The following is a 20,994-nucleotide window of genomic DNA, read 5'->3' as shown; positions in this document are numbered from 1 at the left end:
GTTTATTCAAAATGCGAAACACGCTATTACCCCGTTTTCTTGTAGTGGCTGGATCAAAATGCAAAAATTCAAAGGTTATCTTTCTAAAACCATCTACACTAACGTAGTGGTGATCCCTCACTTAAAAATGTGTCATACACCTTCATCATCCACTCTAAAAAGATTTTTTCAAGTGATCTAGCTTTCACTTATCTTTACGTTTTATACATCGTCATCGTATTTTATATTTACAGTATTTTTTAGCCAAATTATTTATTGTAGTAAACTAAGCTATTTAAATAAGCAGAAAAAAATGAAAAAAAGCTCACATCTTCATCCCTAAGCGTCCGTGGCGACAAGTTCTCTCTCATCCAGTCAACCTCCCATGGACGTCCGCGCAATGTTTTTGTTCATGGCTACCCTCCTTCTTTGTTGTTATAAAATCGAATCTTATTCGTAACCCAAAAAACCGAATCCGATTTGTGAATTCGGATTTTGGATCAGTTATAACCAAATCCGAATTGGGAAATCAGACATAGAATAGATTTTCGGATATGCTTTTTTTAGTTCGATTTGCTTGAGAGGGGGGGGGGGGTTTCCGACCCCCCGAACTTTTCGCTCATTTGACTTTATTCGGTTGAAATTGGTTTGTTTGGTTTTTAACCGAAACTGATCAAAACTAAATTTGATTTGTTCGGATCGATTAGAACACTGTCAAATTCGGATATCTTTTAGGGACAAAAAAAAAATAAAATCCAAATAAATCGACTCAATTGTTAGTCCAACTGATAAACACTCTTATATGTAGCCCTTCATTATGGGCATATAGTTTGAAAAAAAAAATCAACAAGTTAAAAGGGAAAGAAAAATATAATTTGATTATTAATATAAATTTTCAGTATATCATACTGAAATTACTTGTATTTTCTAGATAATTTTACGTATTTCATATAAGCAAGTAAAGGAAAAATAGAGGGTCGTACAAAAACCATGCACGCTCATGCACCTTTCCCATGAAAAGCCACTCTTCACTTTCTTCTACCCCCCACAGTAGTCCCCACCAGTGCCATCATATGATATGAACCCATTGCCAATGTCAACAATTGACTTTAATCAATCTCATTAAAATTTAAACCGACAATTTGATGCTAATTATGTGAAAACGGGTTAATTTGGACGTGTTTTGTTAATAACAAGTCGAAAATGGAAAAGAAAATTATTTATTAATTTAACTGGAATTAAAATTTGTATTTGAATGCTTATAGCAGTTTATTTTTTTTGGTTTCTTTTTATAAAACTTTGATTTGTGTTTACATATATATATATATAGCTTTATATTCAGACTGATACATTTATTGGTACGAAATAAAGAACAAACTATAAAATAGTGTGTTACGAAAATACATTTATTCAGACTGACCCAACATGTGAAGTATTAATACTTATAAACTACTCATCAAACCTAACTTGACTCTCTTGTTTACACCAATATAAACTCGGGTGTTTTTAACGTGTTTTTTTTTTTAATCACAAATCAGCTATAAATGGCTATTTACGACCAAAAAGACATGAGCAAAAATCCTCGTGGGTAATCGTGTTTTGCAACAGCTTGTGATTGTGTCCGGTAGTTATTTTGCAGCCGAAATTTGTGATTGATTTTTGGGTCGCAAATGCCTGCTTTCTAGTGTTTTCATATATATTAAAGGAATGTACTTATTTATATTTGATAGAATTCTAAACATTTCAAAATATATCTAACGCTGATAATAATATTATAAGGAATTAAAGAGAGATCATAAGCGAATTGGATAGATGATTGCTCATCATCGGGAGGTGGTATGCTGGTATGTGATTGTTCGGTTAATTTACCTTGAATTAAGATATATAAATATATAGTTGTGTGGTGAAGGATATATTGGTAAATGTTTAATTTAATCGTTCTAATGTCATGCATTATGAGTAACAATTTTTTTTTTGACATGCTCATAACTGTCTGAACAATTTCAAATTACTGCGCCAAGGTTTTTTTTACATATGTTATGAACTCACTAAAATCCCATGAATGTGATAACTCTTGATCTTCTCTCTCTAGCTCTCTATCTCTATCTCTCTCTCTCTCTCTCTCTCTCTCCATATATATATACATATACACCCCTCTTTCTATCTATTTATTTTTCAAACTTCAAAGATTCATCTCTCTTGTTAAAAGGAGGGAGGGTTTCTCATGGACATACATACAGGTTCAGTTTGGCATTCTGTCCACCTCCACATGATGTACGTGTTGATGGCGTTGAAGATTGCTGGTTCGGAGGTGGCCAGCCTGCTAAACTAGCTCTGTAAGTTTATTCATGAGAGACGTTAAGATAAACGACACATGAAGTTGATACGTACTTGTATGATCTTATTACTATCTGTTATGGAGGGGCTATGTTGGGGTTTGTTGAGAAAAAAGCGTTGCCACGAGGCTTCACGTAGACACCACCTAAGCACGATGAACCATCTTGTCGCACGCCCCAACGATGCCCCCTTCTTCTAGCGGCTCCCCGGCTTTCCTTCTTTTTCTCCATTGTTGCGCCCGTGATTTACCCTAAGCCCCCACCCCATGCCCCAACAACGCCCCACCTTTAACGACGCCCCATAACATATGGCCTTAGTTGTTTTGCTCGAGTTTCCATCAAGACCACCATAAAATCATCTGATCATCTACACAAGTTAGAATGCCATTGATTAGTTTTCTCTCATCTTTAAGTTTCTTTTATGTTCAAAGAAATATTGGGTTATTCACAATATCATCATTGTTTGTTCTTCATTTTCTCAGAGGAAAAAACTATAATAATATTGCTTAAGCATTCTTCTATTAAGAGGTTTTACATTTTATGTCTATCAAGTTATATATTGATGAAAGTGGAAGTGCCAAATCAATAAAAACTTCCTCAAATGAAGTAGTTAAGTTATTAAACATTAGGGTTTTCTCCTGTGGGTTATATAAAGTCATGATATTAGATCTTTTTTTCCTTAGTAATGCATTTTCACGTTTTGTTTCGTGCTACTGCGATCAATGTTAAACGAGACTGTTTTATATAAATATATCTTTAGATGTGAAATCTTTCAAACATAGATCATGATTCATTCATTTTTAATGGTTGAGAATAAAACCAGTGCAACATGGATGTTCTTAAAAGACAAAACATTTACTTGCATGCGTTTTATATCTTTTATCTTTTGTTCATATACTTAAAGCCATGATATATGGAATTCAAATGTTGATTTTTTGGTAGTCAACCCATAAAAAATAACCATTTATTTATGGAAAATGTTAAAAAGGGTGTAAAAATGGAGTGAAATTGAACCTTTTGACTTTTATTATTATTGATTTAAAAGTGGAAACTTAAAGGCTTAAAACTTTTTGTCAGTCGAAAATGATTTAAAACCAGAGATGGTGACATAACATGTTCCTTTCAATACTTCATCATGATGATGAATAACGATTGTGTGCTTTCAGCGATGGAATTCCCACTTAAAGCATTGGATTCTTATAAGCATTATTCCTCAAATTCCATTCACTCTCTCACCGTCGATACACACAGATATATACATATATTATATTGTTTGGGCAAAGAAATTTACTACACGTACAACAAATGTAAACTATTAATTTCTTAGTCAATGATTAATATTTTAAAAAAGTTTATTCTTACAAACACAAATGTGTAGTGAAAAGAATCATTGAAATAATTAGTTCATATATTTTTAGTCTTTGATCATTACCTTTTTATCTACAGATGTATATGTTATATTTTATATGTTAGTAATATAATCTATGGGATGGTTCAAATGAAAACCACTTTTATTGTGAAACTCGAAAACTAATTAAAAAAAGCCTAAAAAACACACCAAATTTTTTTTTCAATTTTTTATAAAAAATCGCAGGTTTTTGTATATAAAAAAAAATTTCAAAAAAAAAAAAATTGTATTACACATGTGTAATACTACACATGTCATACACATGTGTAGTAGTACTACACATGTGCACTACAAAAAAAAAAAATTTTTGAATTTTTTTTTATATATTAAAAGTAGCGAAAATTATTATGCAAAAAAAAAAAATGGTATGTTTTTTTGGCTTTTTAATTAGTTTTCGAGTTTTGACAATAACTATTGGTTTTCATTTGAACCTTCCCCTATAACCTATATATGATATAGTTTGTTGGATAGAGAATAATAATAATAATAATAATAATAATAATAATAATAATAATAATAATAATGATAATAATAATAATAATAATAATAATAATAATAATAATAATAATTATTTAAAGTAGCTTATATTTTATCAAAAGATATGAGCAACAAAAAATTAACCATTATATATATTCTTATGTCAACATTCACATGTAAATGTTTTCATTTTTCCTTTGTACATGATTTGTGGTTTATTTTGTTCAGGTCAAAATTAACTCATTGTTTTCAAATAAACGTGTGAGAATGTGTGTGTGTGACACACCTTCTAAATTGTTGAACAGAGTTATTCAATTATTATTTTTTAAATAAAAATCTAACTTATTCTATAACAGCCTTATAGGTTTATGACCTAATAAGTTAATAGGCATATTACAAATATTCATATTCATAAAGAAATATAATTATGAAAATAATTCATGATCAGGGTGTTGTTTTTGCGTATGAACCTTTAGGTTTTGAAGACATTGATGCTAACATATCTAGTACGTTACGTACACGTATGCCAATACTCCAGCAATCTCTCACTCCTGTCATTGTGTGAGACATACATATACCATTATAGGATTAGGATCAAATACACGAAGGATCCTAATTGTAAGAAGGGTATAAAGGTTTCTAAAAAAACGACTAAAAAAAAAACTTAAACACCCACCACCACCCAATAAATCTTTCTTACACTTCTTACAATTAGGAGTATTTGTAGAATAACTTAACCCTACCATTATATTATTATAAAGTGATGCAATAGTTGTTTATGCATTATACTGCTACGCATGTCTATGATCTATTGTTATATTTGATGCGAGTACAAGGCATCAATTTAACCAAGCTTGTATATACTTAGGATTTTGTTTACTCAACCTCCACTTTTTTTTAATAACTTTTGTTATCATTTAAAACATAGATGATTATAGACTAATGACAGGTAGATGGATAACAAGTTGTGCCACTACCCCTTTCTAAATAGCAAACCCTACCCTGCTAAACACAAAATGTCAGCAGGCTGTAGGGTAGAAATGCTACCAAATACCAATCACATTAATTCACCCAAATTTGTCTACACAGTTGCATAGTTTCAAAATATATGAAGGGTCTACAAATATTTTTATTGAGGTAAGAGATGAAAATATTTTACTAAATCGTTGCGTACACATCTATATGACCTAAGATAACCTCTATAATCATCAAGTTAACGGAACGGCGGATTTGTCTCATCTAACCATAATAATGTGCATCATGTTGAGGACCATGAGCATCTGAGATCTAAGAAAGTGATAATATAATCGATTGAGAAATAGGTTTAGTGCTAAACCAATCAATGATCCCATGTTTATAAACTTCAATCACTTATTCATAGTAATCTTAGCTCATTAGGGCTCCCATGACTAACCAATTATGAACTACTTAAGATATATGCTTATAAGTAACGACAATTGAATATAAAAGAAAATGATTGCAAGGAAAAATATCATAAAGTGTCGACGAGGGCCCCTTGACTGAGGGCCCCTTGACTGGGCCCCCCGTCTGGACTGTCCCAATTGGGCTTCTTAGCGGGCCCAAGTAATGTTCCTTGGCAAGTTATATGGGAAAAGGCGGGAACAGGAACATCTGTCACGCCTTTTTCCCCTGCAAGGCCATTTAATACCTGCAAGAAGAGAGAGAACATGGACGCCAGAGAAGTATGAGGAAAGTACATGACTCATTAATGACGGAGATCACCTCTCCAATAGAAAAGGGTCACATTGTGGCGCTGCAAGGATCCCTCTGTCCGACAGAGAGCCGTTAGATCATTTTGTGATCTCCACCTGACTGATAAGTGGTTCCTTCTACATAAGCCACCTTTATCTCACATTAAGGTATCCATTGAATAACCCTATCATTTACTCTCACAAGCACATTAACTCCGACTATTCTCTCAGTCACATTGAATACTCGGAATCTAGGATTCACACCAAATATTCCGGCGGCACCATTACGCCGGAATCACCTTTTGTGTAACACCCCGACCGCACGTAATACAACAAACCGCGGCGGAAACGTCGGGGAGTACGTCATGTTACAGAATCATTGTTTCATAACACATGGTAATTGAAGTTTTGTTTTATTTCATTAATAGACTCGTTGTTTTGATACAAAACAAATAAGTACAACAATTGTCTTTCAGGTTTTTAAGTCACTAAAGCTCGCGTCCATCCTATGTGAAGCAAACAATCAACAATCGTCACATAATAGAACCTGAAACATATGTGAAAAACAGTCAGAATAAAAATGCCAGCGAGCACATAGGCTTTGTATGTCAAATCCATGGGTTTGAATTCATATTGCAATACCTCGTCCAACCTTGAGAGTCGACGAGTGTAATCCTTGAAATCAAAAGTGTTTGATATTGCAATATATTTTATCAACTTTACAAGTGGATATAAGTAAAACCAAGTAGTAAATCGTCTTGTATGAAAACTCGTATGGTTTATATCTTTAAGTAAACCTCGTTGTATGACATTGTTTGAAAACATTCGTCCAAGTGATCTAGATAACGCTATGACATGTAATGTGATAAAAGCACTTATATATAGGAAGTACCAACGGTGTATCCACCAGGCTTTTATCACATTACACCCGTCCCGTTATCTAATCACTTACCATAAACCAATCATCCAAAATCGTTCAAATCGTCCGTGTTATAAACCATTGTTCAATCATTCATGTTATAACCCATCGTTCAATCGTCCGTAAACCATTTGAGTTTATTGAAAATCACAATTCATTTATGTGAGTTAAAACCTGTTTGTAACATGGTTTAGAAGTATGAAATTGCTGTCCCTCGAAAACATTGTATGTTTTTGCAAAATGTGCATGTCTTTCCACCCCGAAAACATTTATAAAAATGCAAAACCATAAAAAGGTGAGGTTATGAACTCACTTGGATATCCTCGTGCAAAGCTAGCTAAATGTGCATTCCATAGTGTCATTTCCAAACGTGATTCGCTAGCGTGCATTCTATAATATCCTTAACACGGAATATCTATAAGTTTCTAAATAAAAGTGGTAACTAAACTACGTGTCACCGAGCTCTACCGAATCGTTAACCGAAAGATTCGACGGTAAGTTGTCAACTTAATGAAAACGATTGAGTTATATGTAGGACCGGTTTTTTGACCGTTCGATTGCGTAACGAACGTTTCACGTGCGGAATCCGTGAACGAACGTGACCGAACACACGATAACGTACTACTAATGTGATTCCATTGCTAAATTTGACGTGTACGGTACAAGAATCACAAATACACAACTTTCTCTCTCTACTTTCTCTCTCTAGAAAGTCTTCTCCTCCAAGTCTCCTCCTAAACTCTTTCAAGAACTAACTAAACTAGTGACATAATCCCCTATTTATATGGTCAAGGCTATTTAATGAAAGTTCACACTAATTACAAGTTTGCCACCTTGCCATTTCTAACTAAATATGACATTATGCGCTTGATTCCTTCCGGCTTTTCACTACGACTCGGATTGACGAAGGCGATAGACAATAAATGCATCAACAATCTCCCCCTTGGATATTGCCGTAGTTAATCTCGTAGTGAAACTCGTAGCGACTTGACTTTCTCTCTCTCTAAAACTCGAACAAAGATGTAGTCGACAGACAACTGCACTAACAAACTCCCCCTTGGATGTTGACGGAATCTTTAGTGAGAGTCTTCAACTACTCTAGCTCAAACAGAATCCCGATGGATCTGTCTTCAGCTTCCGTTGTTCTCTTTCTTCAGATTCTTCAGGCTCCCCCTTGCGTCAAGCTTCCGTGCTTTTGGGATCGACACCTGGCTTTGCGTATCAACAGATTGAATGTTGACGGAATCTTCAGTGAGAGTCTTCAACATGACATTCTCGGATATAGCTTGGTCTTCTTCAGAAATTCTGCCTGGATCTTTCTTTCTTTGGCTATAACTTTCATCAGACTTCCCCTATCACCCTGCTAGGATAGACATCTGGGATTTGTTACCACCATAGAAATTATCTCCTGACTTCTCTCTGTTCAGCTCATCATCTGCATCATCTGCGTATATCTCAAACACTCTATCACAAACAAATAAAGTTGTGATTCAACTTAATGAATCAACAAATCATTTGAGAATTTTTACAAATTAAACACTAATCACAAATTTGAAACATTCCAATTTCTAATTCAAATTAAAAAAAATTAATGAATCATTTTAAACATTTCAAATGTCTTAACCAACATGTATGTTCATCAAGTTTAGCCTTTGAGATTTTGAAAATCAGCTCTTCACCATCAGTTGTCGAAAATCTTTTTGGATTTTTGAAAATATGAAACATAAATGCAAAGACAGAAATTTAAATGCAAAACAAACATATTTTTGTGAGTTTGTGCAAGAGGATCATATCAGTTTTTGAGACATAACACAAGCACCGTTAAGCTTTTAATCGTTTTAAGTTAAACGATTCACGTAGATTGACGATATAATTGTCCTCTTAAATTTTCATACAATTTTCAATCTATTCAGGATACTATTTAGGTATTTTATGAACTTAGTTCAATTCATGTGTCCCACCTCTTGAATATACTCCCGTATCCAGAATCCCAATATTCAGTCTTACAGGCAAGAATACTACAATGATATATGTACATAAATTAGGGGTTAAATGCGAGAACTGAGGGATCTCAGGTCAGAACTTCCGTTCAGCAGAGAGATATCAGCTTCGACTTAACAGTGTGTCCCCTTTAGAGGATCTTTTCAGCTACAACAGATGATTATCAATTTTATTGTCTAATCAACTGAGGGCTTTATGCTATGTTTCAAGCATTTTGCGGAAAGTATTAGCCAAGGACTAGGTCAGAACTACCGTTCAGCAGAAGTCCCGGAATAATACCCCAGACATCATAGAATATAAACACCTAGTATATCAGAATACGAGACCTTTCAAACGAGATTTCAGGGGTTACCTATATATCCAAGTAGTGTTCCCCACAAATTTCACAAGTTTGAAATTTTAGGTTTATATCCCGAATAAATCTACTAAATGTACAAAAACCTATCATCACATCATCAGTGAGACCGTTTATCACATTTACATTACATTTCTTTAGCATGCTGTGATAGTCCACTGATTTACAATCATTTCCTCTTTTTCACAACAAAACTCATTTTTAAATTTTTAATGTTTTTGACATTTTCAAATTTTCTAATTTTTTTTTTAATTTTTCTCCCCCTAAAATCAAAATATGTTTCAATTTTGATTTTCTAGGAAAAATTTGAAACAAACTATACAAAAATTGACAACTTGATGAGAATCACTTCAATTCTCCATCCACTTGGCGTAAACAATCAGAACTCCCCCTCACAACAAACTATTTTCCCATTACGATTTCAAAACACTTAAGTTTGTTTTAATCAAAATGGTTTTTCCGGAAAATTAGTTTTGTGTGACATTTCATGAACTCGGGGTTTCATCACCTTGTTTTACAAATTACCACTTGTAGGAAAGATGAATCAAGTACAACTTAATGTCCCTGATTAATCTTTTGAAAGACGAAAAATCACCAGAGTGAAATTTCTCAAGAAATGTGCCGATTCATGTTCCACGATTACCAACCTGGGAACTCCGGCAAGTCAGGTTTTTCATTTGAAAAGTTTCACCCAAGCCTGACTGTCCTTGGGTGATTTTGAATTCTTGTTCAACAATGGTGGAAAGTTCTTCTCATCCATTGCTAAACTAGAATTCTCGACATTTACCTCAACACATGGCTCTTCTGGTTTTACCATACCAGAATCATTGCCTGACTGTGGCTTGTCTGCCTTTGATGAGCCAGATTCATCGCCTGAAGGTGGCTTGTCTGACTTCGGCACGTCAGATTCATCGCCGACCTTTTCCTTCTTCTTTTCCTCTTTCGTCCTCAGATTTGCATCTGGCGAATTCGGTTTACTTGACTTTGTTGTCGAGTGAATCGATTCATCAGCACTCTTATTCGATCTGTCGGGTGAACCCGAGGACAAAATCTTCTCCAGATATTCTCTGGCCTTCTTCCTCTTCTTTCGCAGTTTGTCTTTTTGCCCCTGAGAAAGCTTCACTCTCTTTTCTTGAACTTTAGGTTCTTGGACCTTCTGTTTTTTGACTTTCTGGTCTGAAACTCTCAGTTCCTTTGGCTTGACAGTGACTGGTTTCTTTGCCAATTTCTGAGAATTAACCCTCAATCTTTCACTTGATTTCCTTGGGCAATCTCTGGCAATGTATCCTTTGATTTGACAATTATAGCATCTTCTTGTCTCAAATCTCTGTCTCTGGCAGTTAACAACAATGTGTCCTTGATAACCACATTTGTAACACATTCTGTTATCGTACCAATCACCATCTTCATACCAAACGCTCAGATCAAAGCACTGTTTGGCTTGGTGATATTCCTTTCCCCTCTTGATTGTTGGATTTGTCTCTTGAGCACTGTGGTCAAACCTGCACCACTTATTACCAACAAATTTTGAATTTTCATTTTTTATTTTTTGTAATTTTTTCTTTTGATTGGATGATTGATCTGATGAACTTTTATTCTCTTTTTGTTTCTGTTCCACTTTCTTCTTTAAAGGCTTTTGTTTAGAACATTCACCTTTTTCGGTCGATTGCAAAACAATTTTCTGAAATTTTTCTTTCAAATTTAAAAACAATTTTTGTTTTTCTTTTTTAACATTTTCATCATCAGGTGTCTCATCACAATCTTCAACTTTGACAGTGTCAAAGTTTGTGACATTGTCACTTATTGGAACAGAATTGATTGGTTTTGGACAGGGAAAATTCAAACTGTCTGATTTAGTCACAAAACCTATCAATTTCTTCTCAAGTTCATCAATTTTGTTCCTCGAATTCTCAGCTTCACTTTCAAGCTGAGATATTCTCCCAAAATGAGACTTGATTGTTTTCTCATTATCATTCTTCAAATTTTCAAGAACAGACTTTTCATTTATCAAAATTTGGATCTGTTCCTGAAATTTTGATTCATTCGCTTTCAGATTCTTGTTTTCAAGCTTAATCCAGAAATTTAATCTTCTGAAGATTTCTGTTTGTTTTCAAGCTCTTTTACCAACTCTTTGATTTTCTTTTGAGCGCTTTCACCTTCTTTTTCAAGTTCGACAATCTTCTGAAGATGGGAATTTATCATTTTCTGTTTTTCAATGTTGTTTTTACTGAACACATTTCTCCCATCTTCAAGAATTTTCATTTGATTTTGAAATTCTTTTTCATTTTTTGATTTTTCAATTTCAAAATCCTTAATTTTCTCTTCAAAACTCTTTTCCTTTTCTTTTAATTTCTTGTTTTCAAATGTCAAACTGTTCAAACCATCCAACAGTTTGTCATTTTCAGTTTTCAACTTCCCACAATTTTCCTTCAGAATACGAATCTGATTATCATCAGTCTGTTTCTCATTTCTCAACTTCTTGATCTCCAATGCCAAACTTTCCGCATCTTTGACAAGTTTGTCATTGTCGGTCTTCAAGTTGTCACATTTGAAACACACTGATGCAGAACTTGAAATTTCATTCTCCACAGATTCTACATCCTTTGGAGTGTCCTTTGTTTCCATCTTGTATGTACCTGCACAAACAATTTTCACAAAATCAAGAGGTTTTAGATTTTCATCAATATAACATCCTCTTTTATAATCATATTTCATGTTTTGTATTGCACCAAAACATATGCAAATTCTATTGTTAATCTCAGTAATTACATCCAAATTGATTTTATCTAGATTTCCCAGGTTCAGTCTTTCTAGATTCTCTTTTACTTTATTCATCAATATCTTCTTTTTATCAAAATTTTTAAAATAACGTTTTCGAAGTTTTTTGATGAAATCAGATGGATGTAATTTCGAATATTTAGGTTTTTGTTTTAACTCCTCTAACACATTATCCCATTCAACAGGTAATGCGGCCTCCAACTTTGATGTCATTTCAGTATCTGTCAATTTTATACCAAAAGACTTTAACTTGTCCATCATGTAATCAAATCTTTTTTCCATCTCTGTCAAACTCTCATTTTGTTGACAAGCAAAATTTTCAAGTCGGAGAATCCAAATATGTTTATCATCTTGATCAAATGAATTCGTACGATATCTCCCAAATCCATTTATCCTTCCAACAAAATCATTTTCTCTTTCGTCAATGTAACACCCCAAAATATGCTATTCGTTTATGCTGCTTTAAGTGTATAAAAGTGTAAGAAAATTTAACCCAGTTAAAAGAAAGTGATACTAGTTAATAAGAAAGAAAGTTAGTGTGATAAATGCCAACACTTATAACTATAAGGGCTGAATTTGTAAGTTGTAATAAAAATATTACTACTCTAGAAAGTTCACAAAAACAAACACACTGGTGTGTGTTGTTGTTCGATCAGGCAGAGACCAAAAAGGGAGAAACCCTAGCTCTTAGAGATTATCAAGATTAAGGAGAAATTGAGAGCCCAAACCAATGCTAGAACCCGAAATTTCATCCATCTAAGCTTGAACATCAAAAGGTAAGTCGAAATTCTTGTTTTTGGTGAGTGATGAAAAGTGGGTTTTTAACCCAAACGTGAATTAGGTGAAATTCTGATGCAATTGTAAGTAAGGAACTCATAATAGGTTGAGAATTCTGTCTAAATTCGATTATTGAAGGGGTTAGGGTTTATACCCATTTGATGTAAGATTTTGATGATTATGATGATTACTACAATATACTTACAATTGTGATTTGCTGCATGATCTTGTATGTGATAGATAAATTAGATGAGTTAGCATAAAAATGAAAGAAAAGATATGAATTGAATTGATTTTGTTAGACTAGGAAGTAAACAAAGTAGAATCTATGCTATGAGTACTTGTACATTATGCTTGTAAATATAATGCCCCCCAAGTGTTTGATAAAATGCTTAAGAGATGATTATATGTGTGGTGTGAAAAGAAAATGCTGAAATGATTTGAATTTGACTAAGTAAGCGAACGAATGTTGTATTGTAGGCGTGAAGGAAGAAAGCACGAACACTAATAGGGCGGAAGGTGTACAAGACCGAGGTATGATCCGTTTCATACGAAAGTCTACTTTTTATCTATCCGTTAGTAATTATATTGAACGACCCTTGTTTTAAGAATTATCCTATGTTTTAGTTATTGGCGGTGTTAATGAATGAATGGAAAATCCCTTGCGGATTCATTTATGTTAAAGAAGGATTATGCTAAGTTATGCAAATCGACCGGATCTTACGACTAGGTCGAGTAAGGATATGAGACCACCCGTCTAGAACGGGTGGTCACGTAAGCAAAATCGTATGCCAAAAAGCTCAATCCGTTATACGGATAGAGCGAAAGATTTTTAAGTTGAAAGTAATTAACCCGATGTTATCGGGTCGAATGCGAAATGCTTGAATCTCATTGTGAGATTGTATGCCATACCCACTATAATGGGTAATCGAATGCGTATAAGAAATGGAAGTATATAGATGATTGCAATTACTATATTGGTATTGTGGACTAAATGAGTGTCTTTACTAACTTTTTAAGTTTGATGTTTAGTGTAGGTAAATCCTCGATTTAGACGATTGGACGGCCCGGAACGTGCACACTTGGTTTACGCCCGCCTCACGCTTCCGTTATAAATTACTTTTGAAATGGGTCAATTTTGTGGTCGTATGTACTTTAAGTCTATGTAGTATGTTGTTGTCTTGTTGTAGGGCAAAAACTTAGTAGTTGTAGTCATATTTGGTCTAATGTAAGCTTTGCCCGTTTAGGGAATTGTCAAGATGGTTAGACCTTGAAGTTTTGTTGTGTAAACAGGTAGTTAATGGTTTTAAACAAATGGGTCATGCCGAAATTTACAAAAATTTTCCTATTTATTTTGTACGTTGAATTTGGTGGAATTTGGGGCGTAACAAGTTGGTATCAGAGCCAAGGTTTGAGGGATTCGAGCGAGGATGATAATGCTTGAACTCAAACTATTGGCTCACGCAAAAGTGTGCTCGCTCCGAGATCGTCAACGAGGTAAAGCTTCGACTATTTGTTTAGTATAAGAATGTATAATGTATGCACGGTTTAAGGATTTAAGCTATGTATGCTATAAAATGATATTGGGGTAGAATAAGAGGTCTCGAGACCAGCGCGGCTGGAAAACGGACTTGAAAAAGAACCAAAATGATAAAAAGGAAGCTGCAGCGAATTTAATAAACGGCTGGCCGTCGCCGACGGCCAAACACCCATCGCCGACGCCATGCTCCTGTCCGACGCCTTAACACCCTGCCGACGGGTAAAAGTCCCCGACGCCCATTTTATGAGCCCGTCGCCGACGGTCAACCTAGCCGTCGCCGACGGCTTACACGATGTCGAATGCTGATTTTCTTGTTTTTCATATTTTGTGATGCCGGGTAATTTAAGAACTTATTTGATGATTAAAAAGAATTCGTTAAAGACCTGTTGGGCGTGTGAAATTACAATTAGTGAATTCAACAAGAATGAATTCGTGAAAAGTAGGAAGCGATGAACCGAATTATATGAGGTGGATCAAGTAAATGTGGACTAATGTACAATGAAATACTAAAAGTTTGCAAACTGTACTAAACAAAAAAATATGCTGTTGTATAGATGGCTGATGCAAGCAACGTTAACGATGGTGATGATACGATTAGACTAGAAGCACTTGAGAACAAAGTCACGGATGTAGCTGAAGGGGTTATAGAAGCCAATCTCCCACGGCTAGCTCAAGAGGTAGAAAGTAGGGTCTTGGGAATTGTAGATGCTATGATGACCAGTAAGATCGAGGAATTGAAAGAACTAATGGAGGGGTCTAGGAGTAAAGGCAAGGAACGACGATGCACGTATAAAGACTTCATGGCGTGCAATCCGGCAACGTATGATGGTAAAATTGATCCGATCGCATGCCAAAGATGGATTTCAAACATGGAGGCAGTGTTTATACGAAGCCGGTGTGATAGAGAAGATCAAGTGATGTTTGCTACGGGTCAACTCACCCTTCAGGCGAAAGATTGGTGGGATGCGCATAGCAAGGAAATAGGCGAAGAAAGACTCCAAACGATGACCTGGCAAGAGTTTAAGGATCCCTTCATGAAATATCACTGCCCTCAGTCAGCCATTGATAAGATTCAAGAGGATTTCTTACGCCTCCGACAGAAAAACGAGACGATAAATGAGATATCAAACACTTTCTTGGATAAGATGAAGTTTTGTGGAGAGTTTGTGCAAACTGAAAGGATGAAGATTAACCGCTTTTATGGCGTATTAAAGGCAGAATTTAGGGAGTTCATCACTCCCTCGAAGTGTGAGACTCTTGATGAGCTCATCAATCTAGCGCGGGATAGAGAAATCGAGATCAAGAGGCAAGAAGAGCGTGGAGAAAAGAGACCAAATGAAAAGGGTGGGAATTCGACCCCGACCAAAAAGGGGAAGTATCAAGAGCAAGGAAGGAAGGACAAGTCGAAAAGTGGTATCACGCCGTGTAAGACTTGCGGAAAACTTCATACGGGGGAATGCTTGTTAGGCAAGAAGGGGTGTTATAAATGTGGTAAGGAGGGACACTCATCTTATCAATGCCCGAATAGCCCAAAGACTTGCTTCAACTGTTTCGAAAAGGGGCACATCAAATCTGAATGCCTGAAACTCCAGCAAGAGTCGAAGAAGGAAGATAAGAAACAAGATAAGAAACAAGAAGGTCCTAGGGCCAAGGGTAGAATGTTCCAAATTACATCCGAAGAAGCCAAGTCTCATCCGAATGTGATTTCAGGTATCTTTTTACTAAACTCCATACCGGTATATGTTCTGTTCGATACCGGAGCTACTATGTCATTTATTTCGAATGAAATTATACAACATCCGTCCTTTAGGATCGAACGAATGTCAACGCCACTAGAAGTAGAAATAGCCGATAGTAAGATCTATATGTTACACGAGGTTTGTAGAAACTGTAAATTCACTATAGAAGATGAGGAATTTGACATCGACCTCATACCTATGGTGTTGGGGGAATTTAAAATGATTGTGGGGATGGATTGGTTAGCGCGACACCATGCGGAGATTGACTGCGAAAATAAGGTAATGTTCATCCAGGCTCCAAGTGGAAGACAGTTGAGTATTCAAGGGGAAAGAAACGTGGAAACCAAGTTGTGTACCTTGGTCCAAGCTTACAAATACGTACTTAACGGGAGTAAAGCATATTCAGTAATTACATCCAAATTGATTTTATCTAGATTTCCCAGGTTCAGTCTTTCTAGATTCTCTTTTACTTTATTCATCAATATCTTCTTTTTATCAAAATTTTTAAAATAACGTTTTCGAAGTTTTTTGATGAAATCAGATGGATGTAATTTCGAATATTTAGGTTTTCGTTTTAACTCCTCTAACACATTATCCCATTCAGCAGGTAATGCGGCCTCCAACTTTGATGTCATTTCAGTATCTGTCAATTTTATACCAAAAGACTTTAACTTGTCCATCATGTAATCAAATCTTTTTTCCATCTCTGTCAAACTCTCATTTTGTTGACAAGCAAAATTTTCAAGTCGGAGAATCCAAATATGTTTATCATCTTGATCAAATGAATTCGTACGATATCTCCCAAATCCATTTATCCTTCCAACAAAATCATTTTCTCTTTCGTCAATGTAACACCCCAAAATATGCTATTCGTTTATGCTGCTTTAAGTGTATAAAAGTGTAAGAAAATTTAACCCAGTTAAAAGAAAGTGATACTAGTTAATAAGAAAGAAAGTTAGTGTGATAAATGCCAACACTTATAACTATAAGGGCTGAATTTGTAAGTTGTAATAAAAATATTACTACTCTAGAAAGTTCACAAAAACAAACACACTGGTGTGTGTTGTTGTTCGATCAGGCAGAGACCAAAAAGGGAGAAACCCTAGCTCTTAGAGATTATCAAGATTAAGGAGAAATTGAGAGCCCAAACCAATGCTAGAACCCGAAATTTCATCCATCTAAGCTTGAACATCAAAAGGTAAGTCGAAATTCTTGTTTTTGGTGAGTGATGAAAAGTGGGTTTTTAACCCAAACGTGAATTAGGTGAAATTCTGATGCAATTGTAAGTAAGGAACTCATAACAGGTTGAGAATTCTGTCTAAATTCGATTATTGAAGGGGTTAGGGTTTATACCCATTTGATGTAAGATTTTGATGATTATGATGATTACTACAATATACTTACAATTGTGATTTGCTGCATGATCTTGTATGTGATAGATAAATTAGATGAGTTAGCATAAAAATGAAAGAAAAGATATGAATTGAATTGATTTTGTTAGACTAGGAAGTAAACAAAGTAGAATCTATGCTATGAGTACTTGTACATTATGCTTGTAAATATAATGCCCCCCAAGTGTTTGATAAAATGCTTAAGAGATGATTATATGTGTGGTGTGAAAAGAAAATGCTGAAATGATTTGAATTTGACTAAGTAAGCGAACGAATGTTGTATTGTAGGCGTGAAGGAAGAAAGCACGAACACTAATAGGGCGGAAGGTGTACAAGACCGAGGTATGATCCGTTTCATACGAAAGTCTACTTTTTATCTATCCGTTAGTAATTATATTGAACGACCCTTGTTTTAAGAATTATCCTATGTTTTAGTTATTGGCGGTGTTAATGAATGAATGGAAAATCCCTTGCGGATTCATTTATGTTAAAGAAGGATTATGCTAAGTTATGCAAATCGACCGGATCTTACGACTAGGTCGAGTAAGGATATGAGACCACCCGTCTAGAACGGGTGGTCACGTAAGCAAAATCGTATGCCAAAAAGCTCAATCCGTTATACGGATAGAGCGAAAGATTTTTAAGTTGAAAGTAATTAACCCGATGTTATCGGGTCGAATGCGAAATGCTTGAATCTCATTGTGAGATTGTATGCCATACCCACTATAATGGGTAATCGAATGCGTATAAGAAATGGAAGTATATAGATGATTGCAATTACTATATTGGTATTGTGGACTAAATGAGTGTCTTTACTAACTTTTTAAGTTTGATGTTTAATGTAGGTAAATCCTCGATTTAGACGATTGGACGGCCCGGAACGTGCACACTTGGTTTACGCCCGCCTCACGCTTCCGTTATAAATTACTTTTGAAATGGGTCAATTTTGTGGTCGTATGTACTTTAAGTCTATGTAGTATGTTGTTGTCTTGTTGTAGGGCAAAAACTTAGTAGTTGTAGTCATATTTGGTCTAATGTAAGCTTTGCCCGTTTAGGGAATTGTCAAGATTGTTAGACCTTGAAGTTTTGTTGTGTAAACAGGTAGTTAATGGTTTTAAACAAATGGGTCATGCCGAAATTTACAAAAAATTTCCTATTTATTTTGTACGTTGAATTTGGTGGAATTTGGGGCGTAACAGTCAAATACCATCGTCATTTCAACAATCCAACAACTGTCTTTAAAGAAGTCCAAACAATGTTCAGATAAGCAGATCAATAAAATGCTGTTGGAGTGGTTCAACAAATTTGTCAAATAATCGGTTCAACCCAATCCAAATGAACGGTGCAGTTGGTTAAAACGAGCGATCCAGAATTTGTTCGTATGGGCGGTCCAGGATTTTTCTTTCGAGCGGTTCCACTTGTCTGAATAAGCGGTCCAGAAAGAAACAGTTCGAGCGATCCAAGATCAATCAGTATGAGCGGTCCAGACTTGTTTGAATAAGCGATCCAGACTAGTTGTTCGAGCGGACCATAGAAGTTCAGAAAAGCGGTTCAATTTCGGACATCAATTTAACCTACTATTTCTTTGAGTTTCAACACCAAACTTTCCAGGATTTGTTTTTGTACTATCGTGCACAATCCCTGAGATTTTGAGCAAGTTTCGACCGTGAAAAATATCTGAATCTGAAAAAGAATGAGTAGAAGAGAGAAATTCGAGCGAAAATCGAGCTAAACGGTAAGAACTCTTCCTCCTTGGCTCTGATACCAATTGTAGGACCGGTTTTTTGACCGTTCGATTGCGTAACGAACGTTTCACGTGCGGAATCCGTGAACGAACGTGACCGAACACACGATAACGTACTACTAATGTGATTCCATTGCTAAATTTGACGTGTACGGTACAAGAATCACAAATACACAACTTTCTCTCTCTACTTTCTCTCTCTAGAAAGTCTTCTCCTCCAAGTCTCCTCCTAAACTCTTTCAAGAACTAACTAAACTAGTGACATAATCCCCTATTTATATGGTCAAGGCTATTTAATGAAAGTTCACACTAATTACAAGTTTGCCACCTTGCCATTTCTAACTAAATATGACATTATGCGCTTGATTCCTTCCGGCTTTTCACTACGACTCGGATTGACGAAGGCGATAGACAATAAATGCATCAACATTATACTTGCTTAGTTCGTTTATTTACGGTAATTAATAAGTCTTAGAAAGACTTAGTTCTCGAGAGATTTAAAATATATAAATATTTATATATAAATATATAAATATATTGTGATAATCGCGTTAGTCGTCCCGAGAAGTCGTACGTGTATGTAACAAATGTTTATATTATAATATATAACAAACTCGTATAATATATCGTATGCCATTTAGGCGTTTGAAATATATATAAAAAGTTATATTTATTTGATAGAAGAATCATCGAGTTGTTTGAAATAAATATATAAACTATATTTATTTTTATAAAATAATATGAGTCATTTGATGTTTGAAATAAATATATAAATTATATTTATTTTTATAAAAGAATTCGTGTTGTTTGATATTTGAAATAAATATATATAAACTATATTTATTTTATAAAAGAATCGTCGAGGTTTAGGCGTTTGAAAATAAATATAAAAGTTGTTATATTTATTTTATAAAATAGTTTGCGTTATTGACGTTTTTATAAAGTGTCGTCGAAACTCGAAAGTAATATTCATTTGCGTTTGTTTCCATAAAAGTCGTTTGAGTCCAATAGTTTTCATTGTATAATAAAACATGTTAGTTTTCGGATTTTCTCGAAAAACGAGCAGAGTTTCCTCTGTTTTTGGACGGCCCCGACAACACAAGTTGTCGTTATATTTTCAAAATTAAACAAGATTCAACAATATTTTGTATAATCAATTTATGTAAACAAGATAGTAAATAAATCCAAGTAATTTTTAACTAATAATTCATCGTTTTGTTCGCTTCGAGCTCGTTTTCACAGAAATAAATAAAACTATAAAAATGACGAAATAATTCATGCCGTAAAATCTTTACCAACTTCGCGTGTCGATATGCCGAACATGCTGACTGAGTTGACCGAGTCAACTGAGTCGACCGGTTGAGTTGACCGAGTCAACTCACTGTGTTAACCAGGTTTGACCGAGTTGACGCGGTTTGACCTCTGCAGTCTCTCTCTCTCTCTTCTCGATCTCTCTTTCTCTCTCTTGCATCGTCTCTCTCTCAGGTCTCTCTGTACCGTCGCCTCTACCACCTGGCCAGTCGTTCATCGACTTGAAGGGAGAAAGTGAGTATGGGTGAGAGGTGTAAGGAAAGTGTATAAAAAGGAGGAGGGTGTGTAGAAGAGGGAGGAGGCCGGTGTGTGTGTGGTCGGTGTTGGTGCATATTTCGTACGTCTGCTACTGTGTGAATAGTTAGATAGAGCGTGTGTTGAATATTGTATAGAATAGGAGAACGTTGGACACGGTTTTGTAATTGTCAAAGTCCATCCGGACCGATGGACATAGTGTCATCCGGATGGGTGTAGGTGGTTGTCTATAAATAGGGACTTGGGGTTCCCATTTGGACAAGCTTTTGGTT

At 35.1% G+C, this 20,994-nt stretch overlaps 1 protein-coding gene and 2 long non-coding RNA genes across 3 annotated transcripts; all 3 read left to right on the top strand.

Annotated features, from left to right (window-relative positions):
* The first annotated feature begins 12,606 nt into the window (after positions 1-12,606).
* On the top strand, positions 12,607-14,050 carry LOC110927669. The gene is made up of 3 exons (XR_002585810.2): positions 12,607-12,741; positions 13,223-13,276; positions 13,780-14,050. It is a non-coding gene; the product is annotated as an uncharacterized LOC110927669 (long non-coding RNA).
* Positions 14,051-14,836: 786 nt separating this feature from the next.
* LOC110931457 lies at positions 14,837-16,586 on the top strand. Its single transcript, XM_022174850.1, has 2 exons — positions 14,837-16,426; positions 16,563-16,586. The coding sequence occupies exons 1-2, from the start codon at positions 14,837-14,839 to the stop codon at positions 16,584-16,586; spliced, it is 1,614 nt and encodes a 537-aa protein (XP_022030542.1).
* Positions 16,587-17,084: 498 nt separating this feature from the next.
* LOC110927670 lies at positions 17,085-18,426 on the top strand. Its single transcript, XR_002585811.2, has 3 exons — positions 17,085-17,219; positions 17,701-17,754; positions 18,258-18,426. It is a non-coding gene; the product is annotated as an uncharacterized LOC110927670 (long non-coding RNA).
* Positions 18,427-20,994: the final 2,568 nt, after the last annotated feature.

This window comes from Helianthus annuus, chromosome 3, assembly GCF_002127325.2.
Source record: "Helianthus annuus cultivar XRQ/B chromosome 3, HanXRQr2.0-SUNRISE, whole genome shotgun sequence".
Taxonomy (NCBI): domain Eukaryota; kingdom Viridiplantae; phylum Streptophyta; class Magnoliopsida; order Asterales; family Asteraceae; genus Helianthus; species Helianthus annuus.
Note: the sequence above shows the minus strand (reverse complement) of the source record. Positions and strands in the feature narration are given on the sequence as shown.

What these genes read in the sequence shown, in the direction of transcription:
- LOC110931457 (XM_022174850.1), top strand. Translation starts at nt 14,837, where the DNA reads ATGGCTGATGCAAGCAACGTTAACGATGGTGATGATACGATTAGACTA. An exon ending in ACGGGAGTAAAGCATATTCA is followed by an intron (nt 16,427 to 16,562) that starts GTAATTACATCC and finishes TGATGAAATCAG; the next exon opens with ATGGATGTAATTTCGAATAT.